This window comes from Neodiprion fabricii, chromosome 4, assembly GCF_021155785.1.
Source record: "Neodiprion fabricii isolate iyNeoFabr1 chromosome 4, iyNeoFabr1.1, whole genome shotgun sequence".
Lineage (NCBI taxonomy): Eukaryota > Metazoa > Arthropoda > Insecta > Hymenoptera > Diprionidae > Neodiprion > Neodiprion fabricii.
In genome coordinates this window covers 22926055-22942567 of record NC_060242.1, presented here as the reverse complement: position 1 = coordinate 22942567, position 16513 = coordinate 22926055, and the positions used below count along the sequence as shown (strand labels likewise).

The 16513-nt window shown below is 36.8% G+C and overlaps 3 protein-coding genes and 1 long non-coding RNA gene across 7 annotated transcripts; 2 read left to right on the top strand and 2 right to left on the bottom strand.

Annotated features, from left to right (window-relative positions):
• The first annotated feature begins 531 nt into the window (after window positions 1–531).
• On the top strand, window positions 532–8456 carry LOC124179636 (U4/U6.U5 small nuclear ribonucleoprotein 27 kDa protein). 4 transcript variants are annotated; one of them, XM_046564233.1, is made up of 4 exons: window positions 540–696; window positions 962–1122; window positions 2001–2081; window positions 8437–8456. In XM_046564233.1, exons 1-4 carry the CDS (start codon window positions 590–592, stop codon window positions 8439–8441), a joined length of 354 nt encoding a protein of 117 aa, XP_046420189.1. In that variant the 5' UTR covers window positions 540–589; the 3' UTR covers window positions 8442–8456. The 4 variants fall into 4 exon arrangements, with proteins under 4 accessions (XP_046420186.1, XP_046420189.1, XP_046420187.1 ...); XM_046564231.1 differs by lacking the exon at window positions 8437–8456 and adding an exon at window positions 5953–6086; XM_046564232.1 differs by lacking the exon at window positions 8437–8456 and adding an exon at window positions 2596–2860.
• Window positions 2499–12028, bottom strand: LOC124179634 (Fanconi anemia group I protein). The gene is made up of 21 exons (XM_046564228.1): window positions 11888–12028; window positions 11501–11784; window positions 10709–10876; window positions 10400–10623; window positions 10125–10321; window positions 9733–9869; window positions 9424–9650; window positions 8794–9134; window positions 7843–7975; window positions 7139–7446; window positions 6685–6876; window positions 6452–6609; window positions 5903–6079; window positions 5662–5819; window positions 5182–5543; window positions 4877–5057; window positions 4561–4777; window positions 3936–4008; window positions 3716–3865; window positions 3506–3604; window positions 2499–2644 (listed from the first exon to the last, which is right to left on the bottom strand). Exons 1-21 carry the CDS (start codon window positions 11969–11971, stop codon window positions 2513–2515), a joined length of 4002 nt encoding a protein of 1333 aa, XP_046420184.1. The 5' UTR covers window positions 11972–12028; the 3' UTR covers window positions 2499–2512.
• A 91-nt stretch (window positions 12029–12119) lies between these two features.
• On the top strand, window positions 12120–14656 carry LOC124179638. Its single transcript, XR_006870114.1, has 4 exons — window positions 12120–13116; window positions 13578–13810; window positions 13894–14103; window positions 14308–14656. It is a non-coding gene; the product is annotated as an uncharacterized LOC124179638 (long non-coding RNA).
• On the bottom strand, window positions 13277–15718 carry LOC124179635 (intraflagellar transport protein 46 homolog). The gene is made up of 4 exons (XM_046564229.1): window positions 15493–15718; window positions 14861–15270; window positions 14353–14559; window positions 13277–14111 (listed from the first exon to the last, which is right to left on the bottom strand). Exons 2-4 carry the CDS (start codon window positions 15082–15084, stop codon window positions 13544–13546), a joined length of 999 nt encoding a protein of 332 aa, XP_046420185.1. The 5' UTR covers window positions 15085–15270; window positions 15493–15718; the 3' UTR covers window positions 13277–13543.
• Between the last annotated feature and the right edge of the window lie 795 nt (window positions 15719–16513).

Sequence of the window (16513 nt, the reverse complement as noted above, 5' to 3'; positions counted from 1 at the left end):
AGAAAATCGATTTTGAAATACTACTAGCGTGTTGTGTTAAACGGTAAGCACCCGACAACGAGGTCCGTGGCGCACCAATAACAATATTTGTGGTAAATTAAATGTTCGTACATAGCATAACAATATTTGTGATAGATTAAATTTTCATACAAAATTTGCCAGCCGTCGTGAAATTCTGTAGAAATCGTCTATGCAATTGTAACAGTGTCCCGCAGGTAAGTAATACTAGAAAATGGCCGGTCGGCCATTACCTATTTTTATTACCTACCTACGAAACTATCTTCATTACTTATCGGATACCTCATTTCTTTTAATTATTCGCGGAACTGTGGGCCCGTAATGGGCCGACGGGCTATTTCCTAATATCACCTACCTGCGGTACACATTTACCAAACATGCGCCATAATCCAACCAACCCCCCACCCGTGGGCCCACTGCGATCCCTGGCAGAGGCGTGGCTTAAGAATTACACCTAGCGGTGAAAATATGCACTATAAGTTACGCTGTATAAATTCTGACTCTTTGGCACGAAGGCTCAGTACTACACTACACCTCAAGTTGTGCGGAAGTGAAACTACGAGCTCTTCAAATGGGTCGTAGTCGAACCCCATCTCCAGGTAGACGGAGAGATCGGTCTCGCGAGAGAGACAGGGATCGTGACCGACGAAGAAGACGATCCAGGGACAGAAGGCGAAGGTAAATATTTCGATACCTATATTCAAAGAGATTTACCATTGTAACGTTTGTGCGAGTATTAAAAGCTTGTGAGTGGAAAAGTAATGCAAACTAGTGTCCAAATAACGAATTGTTTACTCTTTTTTTCGCCATTTCAAGAAGAAGTCAATAGTGTAGGGGCTAAATTTTCTGCCTACATATCCCACTCCATTTTAACACATTGCAGATTGTTCTATAAAAAGTTCTCAGTTGTGTATAAAATAATGCGTTCTTTTTTTCATCATAGATCTGGCGATCGGGATAGAGTTAAGTCACGAGAACGTGATAGAGAGCGCGACAGGGAGCGCGACAGACATAGAAGATCTTACAGCAGATCCAGATCCAGGGACCGAGAAAGACCTAAACCAAAATTTAAGCCTCCTACTGCCGAACGTCCCATTATTACAGGTTGGTTGTTAGTTCAAGCAATTGTAGAGGCAATTTCAGTCAGTAGTTACCCTGAAAGATCCAGTTTGATCTACTTGTCAAATCTGTTAATGTTCGACTACTATCGCACCTCACAGTCCAAATGTTCAAGAATTAATGGTTTCCTCAATAATATGTGTTTGCTTTACGAAATTGATGGATAGGTTTAATAACTGAGGGGGAGACTGGAAAGATTTAAGGCTTTTACTTTGAAGTATTATGCTTAAACTCAGAAAAATAATTGATTTTTTTTTTTTTATATATTATATGTACAAAGTTTACTGCAAAACGTAACTGCATTTGCTAGAAATGTAAATACAATTTTTAAGAATATTTTGACTATTATACAATTGGTGGAACTATATCAAGTTTGAATTGTTCGTAACTTAAAGATGGTGATGAAGAAATAAAAAAGTGGAGGGCCTCAGAGATGCTATAACCTCAAAAAGTGTCTACCAATTTGAAAATGCTGCAGTCAAAACCAGCCCCCTGCAACTAGATCGAGCGAAAAAGTAAAAAGAGTAACCTAGTTTGTCACATAATTTTAGTTCTTATTGAAGGCGCTAGTAGTGCAGTTGCACGGGTTGCACCACTGTATCAGTGGGTTGCACTCTGTAAAGGCCGTAAAGGTAATCGCGCAAACCGTGCAACTGTACTACTAACGCTCTCTACCGAGTGTGACAACATAGACTCGTTTTCTGAAACACGGAGTGACAGGGGGCTGGTCAAAACCCCTTTAAACTTCATCCATCTCATACTGTCAGAATCAGTGAGATGAATGTAGAAATTAAAAATGCTCATGCAATAAAAGTGTGCTCCAACGACGCAAAAAACAATTCATTATCATTTGCTAATTACAGAGGCTGATCTCCAAGGAAAAACTCCTGAGGAACAGGATATGATGCGTTTAATGGGATTCTGCGGATTTGACACAACGAAAGGTAAAAAAGTCGAAGGCAATGACATTGGAGCTGTCCACGTTATCCTTAAACGAAAATATAGACAATACATGAATCGCAAAGGTGGTTTTAATAGGCCACTCGATTTTGTTGCGTAAACAGCAATCTATTTATCACTTTTAAAAGTGTTTGTATTCCTGAGAGTGAAGAATACATTATTTTTTTTTACTTACTAAGTATAATGTATAGTTAATACATTAATGTATAATAGATATAATATTAATAATAATAATTAACGGACAAAGAAATTAAATGTCTATTTCTGTAACACATCGTTTATTGTAATTTCATCAAGAACTTATTATTTAAATACAAAAATATAAAAATTTGTATTGATAAAAGCCTGACGCGCAGCATCTGTTTAACAATATAATATTGTATCAAACCTTATGTAAAATTTTTTCTGTGACCTCTTACAACTTCTGCGATTGACGTGTTGTCTTGGATTTTTTTAATGGCGGTTCAGGTGTGTTACCTTCTGCATCTGAATTTTCAGGGGATTGACCTGATTTTGAAGTACTGGTACTTGTGCCTTGAGTGGTTAGCTAATGACAATAGTAAACAAAAAAATAGCGGTTTAAACATATCATTAGTGGTGGATAAATAGAATTATGCAACTAGTTGAATTTTTGATCAAGTGTTTCAATTTATATTAATGATATTAGTTTACGCCCAATGTCTAAGCAAAGCTGCCTAGATGCTAAAGATTTAAAAGTTAAAAGAAATTCAATATGATATGAATCAAATAACTATATTGCGAATGTTTTAAGTAATTTGCGTTTTAGTTCAATTTTACTGGTCTCTTTAACCCACAATGAGGTCGTAACCAACCTACTAGTGTTATTGCCTTGTTTCGAGTGAAATATATAACGCTCGATGATTTCCAAGGGCTGTTGATAAATTGTCAAATGGAATAATTGCAATCATTCTTACTATTTCAGCCATTCAAACCGTTGAAAAAAATTCTAAAAATTCGGGCACGTAAAAAATTATGAATTAATGGAATGTTCGAATATTTGAGTGGACTTTTGACTTGAGTTTCGTTATTCAATTTGTTTCGATTCAACCATTTTTTGCATACCCCTGATTTAAACAGTACCTATGGTGCATGTAGCGAAATGCACTATTTCGTTTCCAATAGATCCAACTTTTTCGTCTACCTGATTTTAATACCAAACTTTAAACTTTCCCTCAAACCCACTTTATAGAAAATTTGTTGCATAGAATAAAATGCACAAAAAGAATTAAATATGTCAAGAAATGTATCAATTAAAAATGTAGATTAATGGATATAAAAAATTTGGAATGTAAGAGGATCTTATGAAACCATTATATTTCCATCGATAGTTTCGTATTGACTAACGAAAATGAAAGTACCGAATCTTTGCACAAAAGCTGGAACTCACCATACTAACATCCAATTCTTCCAGACCTTTCATGAGAACTGGATTTTTTATTCTAAAATCTCGTGTAATACTGTAATTAACGTATTCTTCCAAACCTGCCTGCAAGAATGGAAGTGAAAATTTATTTTTAATAGGCTGTAGTAGAATATTTTATCGAATCACTTTTTAGTTGAACTTTTCATGCTGCATCATTACCAGTTGTAATCTTACCTTAGTTTTTTTACTTAGCAGCAATACATTCTTTCCAAATTGCTCGATCTCGTATACTACTTTAGGTATGAGTTTGGTTTCCTTCAATACTTTGCTCCTTTGTGCGTATGAGTCTACTATTTTTGACTTGGATTTGATTCTTTGATTTTCCTTTTAGTAAGATAAGATGAAGGTTAAAAATATGATTTACTTGAAGTTCAACAATTACAATTTCCCTTACCTCAATGTGTGTTATAAGGCTGTATAATGTCTTAGCAAGTGGCTTTCCGGCTAGTTTTACCAGTGGGACAAACCTGGAAATTTTATGCATGTTCCATTTGATATAGTCAAAGATTAGATGTCCATAGCGTTTTTACTAATTGGTATAACCATACAGTGAGTACAATTTTAGTACATCATTAGGCGTTGATTCTTGTGAAATTGCATATATTTTTCATAGTCGATCAGGACGATTCAAGGTGCAAACAGTACTGTGATTTTTCAAGCTTACTTGAGAAAGTAAAGCGAATAGTTTGGATATTCGAATACACAGGAGGTGCAGAAAGGCAATTCATTTCCAAATTTACCGACGCACTGACAGGAGATTTATATTTTGTTGTTTTCAATGTAAGATAGCAGTTCGAGAGCAAGCACTCTGTCACTTTTCTCATCACAACTCAGTTACTTGCGTAATGCCATATTCGTTTCTTCTGGACTCTATCCATATTTCCCACGGAAAATGCTTTGGAAATGCACTTTATTGCTTGCATATTGAAAAGATCAATCGCCTGAATGTTTGGTTCTCTCATTCTGTCCGAAATCAGTCGAAAATACCATTATATTTTACACGTAATAACGAGCCTCACCTAACGGCTTGGAAAACGGGATTTTGGGCTGTTGATTTGTTGTAAAAGTATCTCGTGTACATGCTAAGTGTACCGAATAGATTTTGCAAGTTCTTGAATACTGCATCCGCGTTGACTCCAGGTGATATTGAAATATTAGACAATGTCTTTAATGTCTGGACGATCAAGCACAACTGAGAGCTTAGTTTATGTTCTTTATCTCTGAGTGCATTTCGACCTATTATATCATGAAAATAAAAGTAAAAAATATTAATGATTAGTTTTAGGTCATTGTACTATGTCTCGAAAACATTTAACTACAAGTTTGGATACATACGTTCCTCTACACCTATTTCAGGCATTGTCGTGAGTACTTGCTCAGCTCTTAATCTACTTAAAAACCATGTCGTGTTATCCAGCTTTTGCTTCAGTACATTACAAATAAGGGAATGTACTTGAAGTGCAGACTGGTCATTCAGAATTTTAAACTGATCTTCTTCCTGCATTTGACTTTCTTCCTGTTCAATAATACGTAATCATTGATTATGCATTAAACTATGCTTGAAGATGCGCAATTTAATCGAAATAGCAGCTTCAAGAAAAATCAATATTGCAATTACCCAATCATTAAGATCACCTTACCTCGTCTACAGTCCCCAGTATTTGACAGAGTTGATAGACTATCTTGTCAATACTATTTCCATAGTCTGTTATGTAATCTTCAATCTTTAGTATGAATTCAATTACTGCGACAGCCATGCTTTGCTCCATTTCTCTTTCCATAGCAAGTTCATGTAGCCATTTGAGCATATTTGCAATTTTTTCCCCATGGTAGGGTAACTTCAATGTCAAGAGTGAAAGAATTTTCATTAGAATTGAAGGAATTCTTTTAGCGATTAATTCATTTTCATCGTCTTCCTCAAGAACATTTGTCAAAAGGTTTTTCACCGGTGATATGACGCTCATCAATTGCAATTCCAAGTCAGCGTTTGTATCAACTTTTCCTGAGAGATAATGTACAGTATATATTGAGAATTTAATGCATTACCTATTTATACGTATTTACTCACATGTGAATAGTAATAATGAGTTTAAAAATTATTTTTATAATGAAGTTTTTACCACATATCCTTAAAAAGTTCAGCAAATCTGATTGTGAGGATAGACTTGTGCATGCTAGGTTACACAGTTCTTTAAAACAGTCCAATCCAAGTACTGCAGTTTGCTGGTCGAAGTTACGTACATCATCTAATTGTAACACAATTTTCGTGTATATGATTCTGAAAGAAATGAATTATCATACCATGTATCCGTTCTGTACGACTTTCAATTTTTCTGGTATACAGGATATAATGATCCTTACTCGCCAATTTCAAAACATTTCAATACATCCTGCCTCTTATGCTTTCGCAGGTCGTTGTTTTTTAACTGCTTCGTACGCTGCATAAGCTGAATGCAGGTTTGCAGTATATAGCGGTGAAACAATTCCTTTTCTTGCAATCTGCGCGATTCGATTTGAGATGACCAGGGCACAGCATCGCTACAATACGTCAAATGGATTGCATACTCAAGAGATTTCATGAAAAAGTATGTGAAATAGTTGTTTGCGTCAAAATCCGACATTTTACTAAAATTAATAGATGTGGTATTATTTTCGAGCAAGAAAATTACAGCATTGACCTAAACTGAATTTATTAAGGTGAAAAATGACCCAGGGTGTTTGATACCCACTATCCTCTCGCTTCATATCGCGTCGAGAATTTGTAGATCGTTTTAGACCTATTTACATATAATCTAAGTTACATTCGATGCTCCCAAATTTGCAAGAGATATACAGGTAACTCATATGCTTCCATTGCCTTGTGAAGTCGATGTAAATTTATATACAAGTGTGTTACATAAACATACTTACGAATATAGAAGAGTAACTATTTTGAGTACGGTTTCTAGATCTAGAATAGTTTGTGGTAGTTTAATGGCTACATTGCGCCCAGGTTTCTTGAAGGAGGCATCTGTAACATCCTTGTCTTTTTTCTTCTTACCCTCACCTTTCTTTACCTTCGGTGCAGGCTGAAATTGTTCGCATTATGATATCAAGATATTCAGCACATCGTTTTAGGCTACTACATTGACAGTAATTGTTACCTTTGTGCGGGTGATAAGTCGATTGTAGCCATCAAATAACGTGTAAATCTTGTGGGCAGGATTCGTAGAATCATTTGACCAAGTAACAATTCTGTATGCAATGAGAGCTTCATAAACTGTTATCATCTCTTTCAAGTTATGAAGTTTCTCTTGACATTCTGGTATATTGTCTAATAGATCAATATCATGATCCTGAAAATTACGGAATTGAAGCTAATACTGTGAATGTCAAAAATTTTTTCCTTTTTAAATCACTATTTTTTAACTTTATAATAACTTTGGCATAGTTGAGTTAATGAAACCTCAGTATGTAGTAGCGTATTACAGTTCAATGATCCTCAGGAAATTCCAAAAATAATGAATAAAAAAGATATGCAGCATAACATTAACGTTCCAAACTTTAACCTCGTTAAAAATTAACAAACCTATCTGTAAATGTGACTGTTTTACTTACCACTTGAAAATGCTCAAGTTCAGACTTGGACATTCTGTTGCAGAGGGATTCTAGTATGAATCCCAGCTTTTCAATTTCATTAGTCTCTTCAGAAGCTGCCTCGACATATATTCGTTGCATTACTAAAACCAAGTTCCCAATTGGTTCTTGTAAAACTGATTCTGCACCACGAATTGACGTGCATTTATCAAGCTTGAATGGTGGTAGAATGTTAGTGTTAGACTCGTAGTATTGTTCAAAATGTTCAAGTAACATTTCCACCAAGTATTTTGACAACTCAGGATTCATCACAATTGCATCAGATAATCCTGTAAAAATATATATTTCACAATTTAGTAAGTTGATACCAAAATAGTTAACAATATAAGAAACTGTTATGAATTTCCTTAAGTGAGCAGTACCTTTTCTATCCTACAACTGAGCATTTTTCTATCTGAACATTGAAGGTTCTAATGCTATGATGGAAATCATTTAGAATTCTCTTATAATATATCATGTATAATTATCTTAGTATATACTATACAATGTACAATTTTCAACCAAATCGTAACTTTGACTTATAAAAAGCTGGCCGAAGGTTCGTAGAACAGCAAAAATTCGGTAATAAAATCACGTAATGACAAAAACCCCTTAATATTGAGCACAGGTAATTTAATGGTCTTGAAGTGCTGCTATTTCTGCTTTACAAATTGTAGTGATCATACCTTCATATAAGCATGATTTGACCTCTGCTTGTTGGGTAAAACACCTTTTGAGAATGCCCAGCACCTCGTAGCATAACAGCGTATTGAGTCGAGGGTTCTCTTCTACTTTTTTGGTGTGAACTTCCAGACTTGCCTGGAGAATTGGTAAAAACGATTATCCAGTATTGTGATGTAGCGTAAATGAGCAATGCATGCATTTCATAAACCTCAGGCACCTAGGCAGTATGTCTGTACACTCAAGGCTTTTACTTCAGCCAGTTGGTAGAATAAAATCTAACTACCCAGATCTAGCAGAGATCATTTTATGTGCTTAGTGAAACAGATCAACTTGGTCTGTCTTCTACAGTACAAGGCAGCAGCACTGTTTTTAGCCACCCCACTATCTTTAGTGTTCAAATCTTTTATGTGCTTGTAGTACTAACAATTCTAACATAGTAGTTATGAACATACACTATACTAAGGTGACCAAAAACGATACATCTATACCAGTTTCTGGAAAAATACAAGTTTTTTCCAACAATATATGAATTCGCCAATGACAATTATATTTGGTATGTATGGAAATTTGTCTAATGTAAGTATTTTTAAATTCAGATTGAAAATATGGTTCATTGCTCAGAGAACAATCATCGTGAATGAGAGCCGTAATTGCCCGAGTAGGTAATTTTAACCTGAATTAGTGGCTACTAGAACTAGGAACATGGGGTTGCGTTACTTCTGTAACGCTATTGGCTTCTTTTTATAGGAGCATTATATATTCTGAAACAACAGAAGATTGACTTCGCAAATGATACTCAACATTATTATACCAATTTTTTGAGAAGTCTAAATTAATATTCGGCACAAAGAGTAGCCCTTAACCCAGTTGATAGGCTCGACATTTGTCCCACAAATACAATTATTCACTGTAACGGAGCAGTGAGAAACTAATGATTTCTAATGTTAAAGTACTTGTGTGTAAGTTGATGTGCTAGAAGCACTTGACGTGCCGCGGCTTGTTGACTGGCTGAGTGCACCTAGAGTGTGTAGTTTCAAGTTCTTCAGTAGTTGTAGAAATCCAGTCACAGCCATTTTACGAATTTGGGTTTCCCTGGAGTACAATGCTTTGCGCAATACCATGCTTAATGTGTCTCGTATTTCAGATTGTAATCGCACAATGGGGAGCACTGCGAAAATCACCTGCGTCGCAGCAGCTGCGTTTATTATTAGCAAATTCTCAAGCAACGTGATAATCCATACACGACACTCAAGCACAACTATAGGTACTTTTTGGCATATGTTTGCAAGGCAATCTAAAATAAAATTAATTTTCATGATTTATCAATTAATTTTATCGTACTACAGGAACATTCTCCATCAGCTCAGCCACTCTTTTTCAGACCATCTGAGATATCATTTTAATACTATGTAAAAGTAGTCACTGGGAATTCGAATTGGAAAACAGTAGTATGTTGTGTAACAAGGGATGAAAGTTGACGATTGCAGCGTGTCTGAAGTTTGCGTCTGAGCAAAGCGAGTGTGCTAAAAAATAATTTTACCCCTTAAAAGTGTTGAATTAAAATTCTAAGGAGAGCAACTTACAGGTGTATTGGGTAACACTAGCACCTCCACAGATTATTTTATCGTTTAGTGTTTGCAGCACAGTTGGACCAATTTCTTGTCGTTTTTTTATTAGCTTTTGGATTATTTTGTTACCGATTTCCCATAACACTACAGCGTGGGCTTCTTCACCCAGCTTTACTCCCATTGCCATCAGCACAAACGCTAAGTCAACTAACCCTTTAACTACCATGTGTCTATCTTTGATGCTGCAACAACAAGGAAACAGTTGTAAATGTTCTTGAAACTAATGTATGACATAAAATCTCGGTACTCTGTGAAGCATTGTACCTGTTTCCTATCACAGTATTTAATGTTGATGAAATGCTACAATCCTTGTCCAGAACTTCCCTAAGCCAAGAACTGTGTTTTTGTCGCTCGTTATCACGGATTATACGGCTTAGTGCACTTCTCAGAATGTCCAGAGTCTGTGAAAAGTTATGCGAAGTAGCAAAGAGTTAGCAAATTTATACCTAAATTTATTATTTGTATTCTGAGTATATTTTTAGAAATCCAAAATAAGCATGCATTTTGAGTAAAGCACGATTTGCAAAAAAAATACGAAAAATCATGTGAACTTCCTAGATATTTCAAGGTTTGTTTACTGGTTTTAGTTAATTCATGGAAAACTTTATGATTTAACAATGGTTAAGACTGAATAGCGTAATGTTTGTAATATTTACGTCGTTTTCATATATGTCCGATACGTTCAACAGCAGTGTCATGATGAATGGATCAAGTACATATGCAGGAATATTTGTTGCATTGCGGACGGATTTTATGAAATCTTTCAAACTATTCTGGTTCACCTCTGTAGCATGGAATATGTGATAAAGAATTGTACTTTCCGCCTCTTGAATTTCTTTGACAGTCAACACACCTGCAATTATTTGAAACTGAAAGAGTAAGGAACTTTTTCTGTCATAGCTAGATTACTGAATGGCTGATTAATGTTTACCAATGTTTTCAGAACACTCTTGCGAATCTTCTTCTAATGCATTTGCGTACTGCGTTTGAAAGTATCTGCAGAGAGCCATAATGACACACTCCGCGTCTTGCTGACGGCAAAAAGTTAGTAATTGATGCACCAAAGGAGGTAGCTCGTTGGGTTGCATGCTTGACAGCCTATTGCACAGAATTCCAACCACCTTTCGGTGCTCTTCTTTGGACATTGATATTTCTCTAAAAAGATCAAAAACAATCGTTCATGTTGCATGGTCGAACAAACTATCAATAATAGTGGTATTTTGTTCTTCGAATCAGCCACCTAAACATCGTTGTGACAGATGGCAAAACTGCTGTGTCCCATTGGCCAGAGTACAAAGATTTGATGATAGTTTCTCTGTACTCTTTTCCCGACATCTCAGAACCATTATTGACTACAATTTTCCTGTCTTCCAGGACTTCTAATACTTGTGGGAGAATGTCTTTCCAACTGCAAGAATCAGAGACGTTTATATCATGACACATTACATTCATGTCTATGCTGTAACAGTTCTTTGGACAGATAACTTGTCTAATTGGAGTAAATGGAACCTTCAAATTACTAACTAAAAGTTGCAAAAGCCTATTGTTTATAAACTTATGATCTTATTAACATAGAAAAAATATTTCTAGAATTTATTAATTATGAAAGAAACAATTGAGAGCATCATCAATCTGCTATAAATTTTTTAAAATTAACATAGACATAGTAGTTGGTCTATCAGTTTATCAGTTTGAAATAGTCTGTCTTACATATTTGTAAAATCTATTGTGAATTATTATGATATTGTATTCGTTTACTGCAGCGAAAGGATTCCCAATAATAACAGTCTGATGAGATATTTAATTTCTTAAGGCATTTTTAATGCAGTTGATCTAGCTGCAGTGCTATGCCATGCACATGCAGAAAATTATTCCACTTGATCGTTCTCTTTCAACGGTTATGGGGATTTTGCTACTAATATTTGGAATGTTATCTATTAAGCATGTTAAAGTATACTTTTCATTTTAAATTGCCAATGAAAGTAATTCAGCCCTTATTGTTTTTGCACAGGATTCTCGGGATTATTCTGACCTCATAAATTCATCATCATTTTTTCTGATCCGTTCCTGACAAAACTCGACTAGTTTGGTAAGATACGTAGATGAGTATTGAGGAAAGTCCATAATGATCCTACAGACTATCGTATTAGCTTGGCTGTTGGTGATATTTGCTGTTTGAAGTGCTGACAAAGTCGCTTCAACAACCTTGAGTCTTTTTGACTGGGAAGAAGCAGTGTCGTTGAAGCTCTCCAAAATGTTGCTCTGTAGTTTTGGAAAATCCATATGACAAATTTTGTTCTGGATCATCTCACATAGCTATAATAACAAAAGTAGAGACAGTTCACACTTTTGTTCTTTTTATACGGTTTATGTCTAAAACTGGGTACGTACTGAAAATGAAAAACAAAAAAATACTCACATCTTTCAAATCAACATTTTGGATGAACTTGGTAAGCTGACTTGGATTTTTTTTTCTAGCTAGGTCTTTGATCTTATCGTCCATTTTTACAAATATTTCTCCACTTCAGTTTTCGGCTCATTAGAAATCATGAAATCAAACGTGAGACGGCTGTTTAACAAATTGTTTTCGTTTACAACCTGTTGCGATCATATACAAATCATACAAATCAATGCATTCGGTGTTCGAAACACGCTCAACTGTCAGCGCTTTCGGCGGCCAGAGTATGAACGACAAAACCAGGCAACAGAGGGAATATAGAGATCAGTGGGGAAACTTAATGGGTTCCATTCTACTGATGCGTTCATTTTGTGATTCATTCTTCAGCCAACGTTAGCTAGTTGGTAGATATCGCCGGTCTCTGGATGTCCGCAGATTGAATTCCATCTTTATTATGTATTGAAATCAATTGAAATGGAGAAGTTGAGCAGATTGTGCAAGTTTTGGAAATGCGCACATGAGTGCCTACCGCATGCTTTAATCTATATACTTATATTCGACCAGTGATTTGAAATAAATTTTCTAGTCTAATTATCTATCCTGATATACACTGAATATAAATGTAAAGTGTGTAAAAATAAATGTAAATCCGAACTAGCAAATTTGCGTGAGTTAGAATCTGAGCTGCAAATGACCTATTAGTATAAATATTACTAAATATAATGACATGAGTTTGAAAAAATAAAGTAAAAAGATAGCTCGTTATACTTTGTGACGTCCCTAGAACAACCAAAATTGTACAACTTATCAAAAGAAGGCGTGCAATAGGATGGGTCTATTTCAACAAAAGAAAGAAATTGAGACTCTCATAAGCTAAAATAAAGAGACACATTCCTCGGGAAGTTTCTTCCATCCCTCTGATGACTAATGATCGAGAGGTTTCAAGGCAAGGTAGGAAGTTGGAAAGCTTGCAACCACCCTGAACGATTTCTCGGAATTTAGGCTGACAAGTTTTTTGACTTCGCGTCGAGAAATCTGCGTCCAATTGGACCTGAAGGTCTACAAAAATTATCAGATGACAAGCATCCGGAGGATGGAGACGCGATTCGGACAACCAGTGGCTGTAGATTAGGATGGTACGTGCAGCGTTTTCTTGTCAGCTTGGGTAGTGAAAATGCTGTATGATGATGACATCCTATTCCGGAATGTGGTATAGGCTACTTACGAGGATCGGCTGCTGAAGTATTGAGGTAGCCAAATGGACCAATTGGAAGTTCAAAATGCATCGACGCTTGAATAAGTTTCATCAAAAAACGAGAAAACTTAATCGTCTTCTTTTTTCTCATTATATATATTATATATAAGAATCAATTATGATAATTAACCTTTAGAAATATTATGAGAATGATGTAAATTTTCAAAATCGTATTTATTTGTCTTTACATCCTAAATAATTATTTATTGGTGTTACACATGCATTTTTAAGTCCCCTAACAACGTATAGAAAGTAAGTTTCACCCATAAATGACGTTACAAGGAGCTTAGGCAACGCCAGAGCCATGGAATATAGGTTGTACGTACGTACCACTGTGCAACAAAGGATTAGAGTGATCTGAAACAAAAAAAAAAACTAATTTTAGAAATCATTACTAGTATTCAATGTCTACTGCGATAGAATTAATATTGATGATCTCTAATTTCTAAAAACAAGGTAAACATCGTGTGCAGTGCTTCCATTCTGGCATCTGGGTAGACTGGAATATCGACGAGGGTACAAGCAATGTCGACGAGACGGGGCAAGTCACAATCTAGCTGTGACAATTCAACCGAAGTGTTTTCCAATCGTTCGTCTACGTCTGCAGACCATTGTTGCATGAGCGTATCAATGTCAACTGTTGGTTTTGAGAGATGTACTGTAAGCGGGTGCCTATTTGTGTGCAACTGGTTCATATCGTTAATCCACTTTTCAATAGACTTGGAATTTTTTTCCGGATCGTCAATGCGCTTGATCACTGCCTGTTTCATAGGTCCTGAACTTGTACTATGACTTCGCAATTGCAAATGCAGAACGGCAGGCTCCGATTGATTAGCGCAGGGCTCATCCAGAACGACTAGCCCTACTTTATCAGCGGTACCATCAGGTTTCGGAACTTTAATGAAAGCATCAATATCGCCGACTGCTGGAATGTAGTCGGGCACGAACGGAATGAGCTTGTAGTCAAGGTCAATTTTCTGCGGTGAGAATCTGTACATAAAATACAAGTAGTTGTTAATAGATGTTCGACACAATGGCTCGTCAAAAGACGAAAAGTTAAAAATTATACATTCAAGAGGTTCCACAAATAGATCTCGTTCATGCTACCTCTTGGAAACGAATAATAATGTTATCCTAAGTACGTTATTTCAGTACAAGGAAATATTTGGCATTTCTTTTTTTACAGATGCCCACTGAAAAACATAGAAAGGCAAAAACCTGACCAACTCACCTTGTGATATTCTCGAAAAGTTCTTTGATTTCAGCTGATACGTGAAGATCTTCAAATTCCTTTGGATCATAAGTTTCAAAACCTTTGGTTGTTCCACCTTGTATATCATCGTCATCCGTCTCTTCACTATCAGAAGCATCATTCATGAGTGCGCTTGACTTGCCAAACGATGTGGGTTCAACGTGGTCCGTAAGCTTGTTCGAATATCTAGTGGAATAATTTTTGAATATTCCATATATGCTTATAGGATTTGAACGTACTTAACCGTCTACCAACACAAAAATTAAATAAGATGCCAAAGGAATGTATAAATATTATTCTTACTTTAATCTTCCAAACATTTACGGTGTTTCAAATCTATCTTTGAAAACAAAAGAAGACTGGATTCAACTTAAATTTAATAAACTAAAGCACGAAAGTTTTCCACCCTTGGGACAGTTGATAAGTGGTGATTACAGATGTCGCGTTGATTACAAAAACCCACAGAGCATGGATAAGATTAAAATACCTTGAAGGCTGTGGGGGACTGAGATTGCCTCGTAGACTTCCAACCCCAATCTTCAATGAGCTGTGGCTACCGGTATTTTTTGGACTTCGTTTCAATGTCGACATAGCTGTGTTCACAGGGCTCTTGATTTCTTCGGCGTTGCGTACCTCGATACTTTCATCAAATTGGCTAAATGCAGATATATTTTGTGCTTCTTCGTCCTCACTGCTATCCTTAATGTCCATTGTTTGTTCGGTTAGTGGGCTGGAAAATAAATGATACGCGATACTCCTGTGGATGTGCTTATTCTAAACGGCTGACAGTGGAGGGTAAGGATCAGCCACGGAGCAACCAACTGCCACTGGTAGATATTGTGGTATGTTGTTTACAAACGTTGCCATGGTGTTCTAGTTCTCTGCTATCCTCCAGACCTGCAACTCTGTGTTTCGGAAAACGAGTCTATGTTGTCACACTCGGTAGAGAGCGTTAGTAGTACAGTTGCGCGGTTTGCGCGATTACCTTTACGGCCTTTACAGAGTGCAACCCGTGCAACTGCACTACTAGCGCCTTCAATAAAAACTAAAATTATGTGACATACTAGGTTACTCTTTTTACTTTTTCGCTCGATCTAGTTGCAGGGGGCTGCTCCAGACATTTGATCGAAAAAAAAAAATATATTCGGGCTGGGAATGGTTAATTATTTTGGTTCAGCGTCCGCTAATTGAATCCAAAATTTATCAAATCTGGAGATACTTTTATTCGCTGACATTCATAATTGAAACAAAAAAAATTCCAATTCTTGCATTCCTGGAAACATCGGTGCGAGCGGGGACAAGGATGCGATTGGCAACCACTTGCTCGATCGACCGAGTATATCTATATATACTCTGCGAGCGCGCCTAATTTCATGCCTGGCACACGATTGTGGACCGCCTTCGGTGCATGGCCGCCTAGGTGTCGCGTCGACGCTCCAACCTAGCTAGTATCACGAAACGCCGAGCGTTACAGATCTCCCTACTCATCTCGGGTGAGCGTGTCAGAAGTCTACTAGCGCCACGTAGAGGAACTGAAAAACGGGTACAAAACAAGAAGAAGCTACGTCGGAAAGTGTCATTCAATTCTGATCTGGCGGTAAATATTTTGCGCCAAGAATCGACCATAGAAGCACGATGAACGGTTTGGCAGCGGAAAAAAGTTCGCAATCTCAACAGTCCAACAGCAAATATTCATTCTCATCGTTCGATAATCTCAACCTCGTACAGACGGTTTTATTTATCATCAGTTATCATTCCACATTATTGTCAGGCTTCTAGGTTCCGAACTGGGTCCGCGATTTTTGCGACGCAAGATTCGCGGCCCACCGTTCCGGCATCGCTGAGTTTGCAGAACATTTCTCAGGACGCGAACAGGGCTGGATAAGAATCAGGATGGTACGTCGTGACACGGACAGGTACGTCATTTCGCCCTTCGGTGACCTCCAAAATTTCGTTTGTTTTGCCGTATCTATCACCGTTCTCGAGATATTCGCGATTCAACTTAATCAACCCCCACTCCATGGGAAGAGTAACAAAGAGGGAGGGAGAATTATTATCTTCCGTCACTCAGAGAATTGATACAAGACTCTTCTGAGCGCCATGCGGCATCAGTCGTTTCCGAGCAATCGGGACGAAATCA

What these genes read in the sequence shown, in the direction of transcription:
- LOC124179636 (XM_046564230.1), top strand. Translation starts at nt 590, where the DNA reads ATGGGTCGTAGTCGAACCCCATCTCCAGGTAGACGGAGAGATCGGTCT. An exon ending in TCCAGGGACAGAAGGCGAAG is followed by an intron (nt 697 to 961) that starts GTAAATATTTCG and finishes TTTTCATCATAG; the next exon opens with ATCTGGCGATCGGGATAGAG. An exon ending in CGAACGTCCCATTATTACAG is followed by an intron (nt 1,123 to 2,000) that starts GTTGGTTGTTAG and finishes TGCTAATTACAG; the next exon opens with AGGCTGATCTCCAAGGAAAA.
- LOC124179634 (XM_046564228.1), bottom strand. Translation starts at nt 11,971, where the DNA reads ATGGACGATAAGATCAAAGACCTAGCTAGAAAAAAAAATCCAAGTCAG. An exon ending in AACTTGAGCATTTTCAAGTG is followed by an intron (nt 6,877 to 7,138) that starts GTAAGTAAAACA and finishes CGTAATTTTCAG; the next exon opens with GATCATGATATTGATCTATT. An exon ending in AAATGTTTTGAAATTGGCGA is followed by an intron (nt 5,820 to 5,902) that starts GTAAGGATCATT and finishes CATTTCTTTCAG; the next exon opens with AATCATATACACGAAAATTG.
- LOC124179635 (XM_046564229.1), bottom strand. Translation starts at nt 15,084, where the DNA reads ATGGACATTAAGGATAGCAGTGAGGACGAAGAAGCACAAAATATATCT. An exon ending in AGTCCCCCACAGCCTTCAAG is followed by an intron (nt 14,560 to 14,860) that starts GTATTTTAATCT and finishes TTATTCCACTAG; the next exon opens with ATATTCGAACAAGCTTACGG. An exon ending in CTTTTCGAGAATATCACAAG is followed by an intron (nt 14,112 to 14,352) that starts GTGAGTTGGTCA and finishes TTTTATGTACAG; the next exon opens with ATTCTCACCGCAGAAAATTG.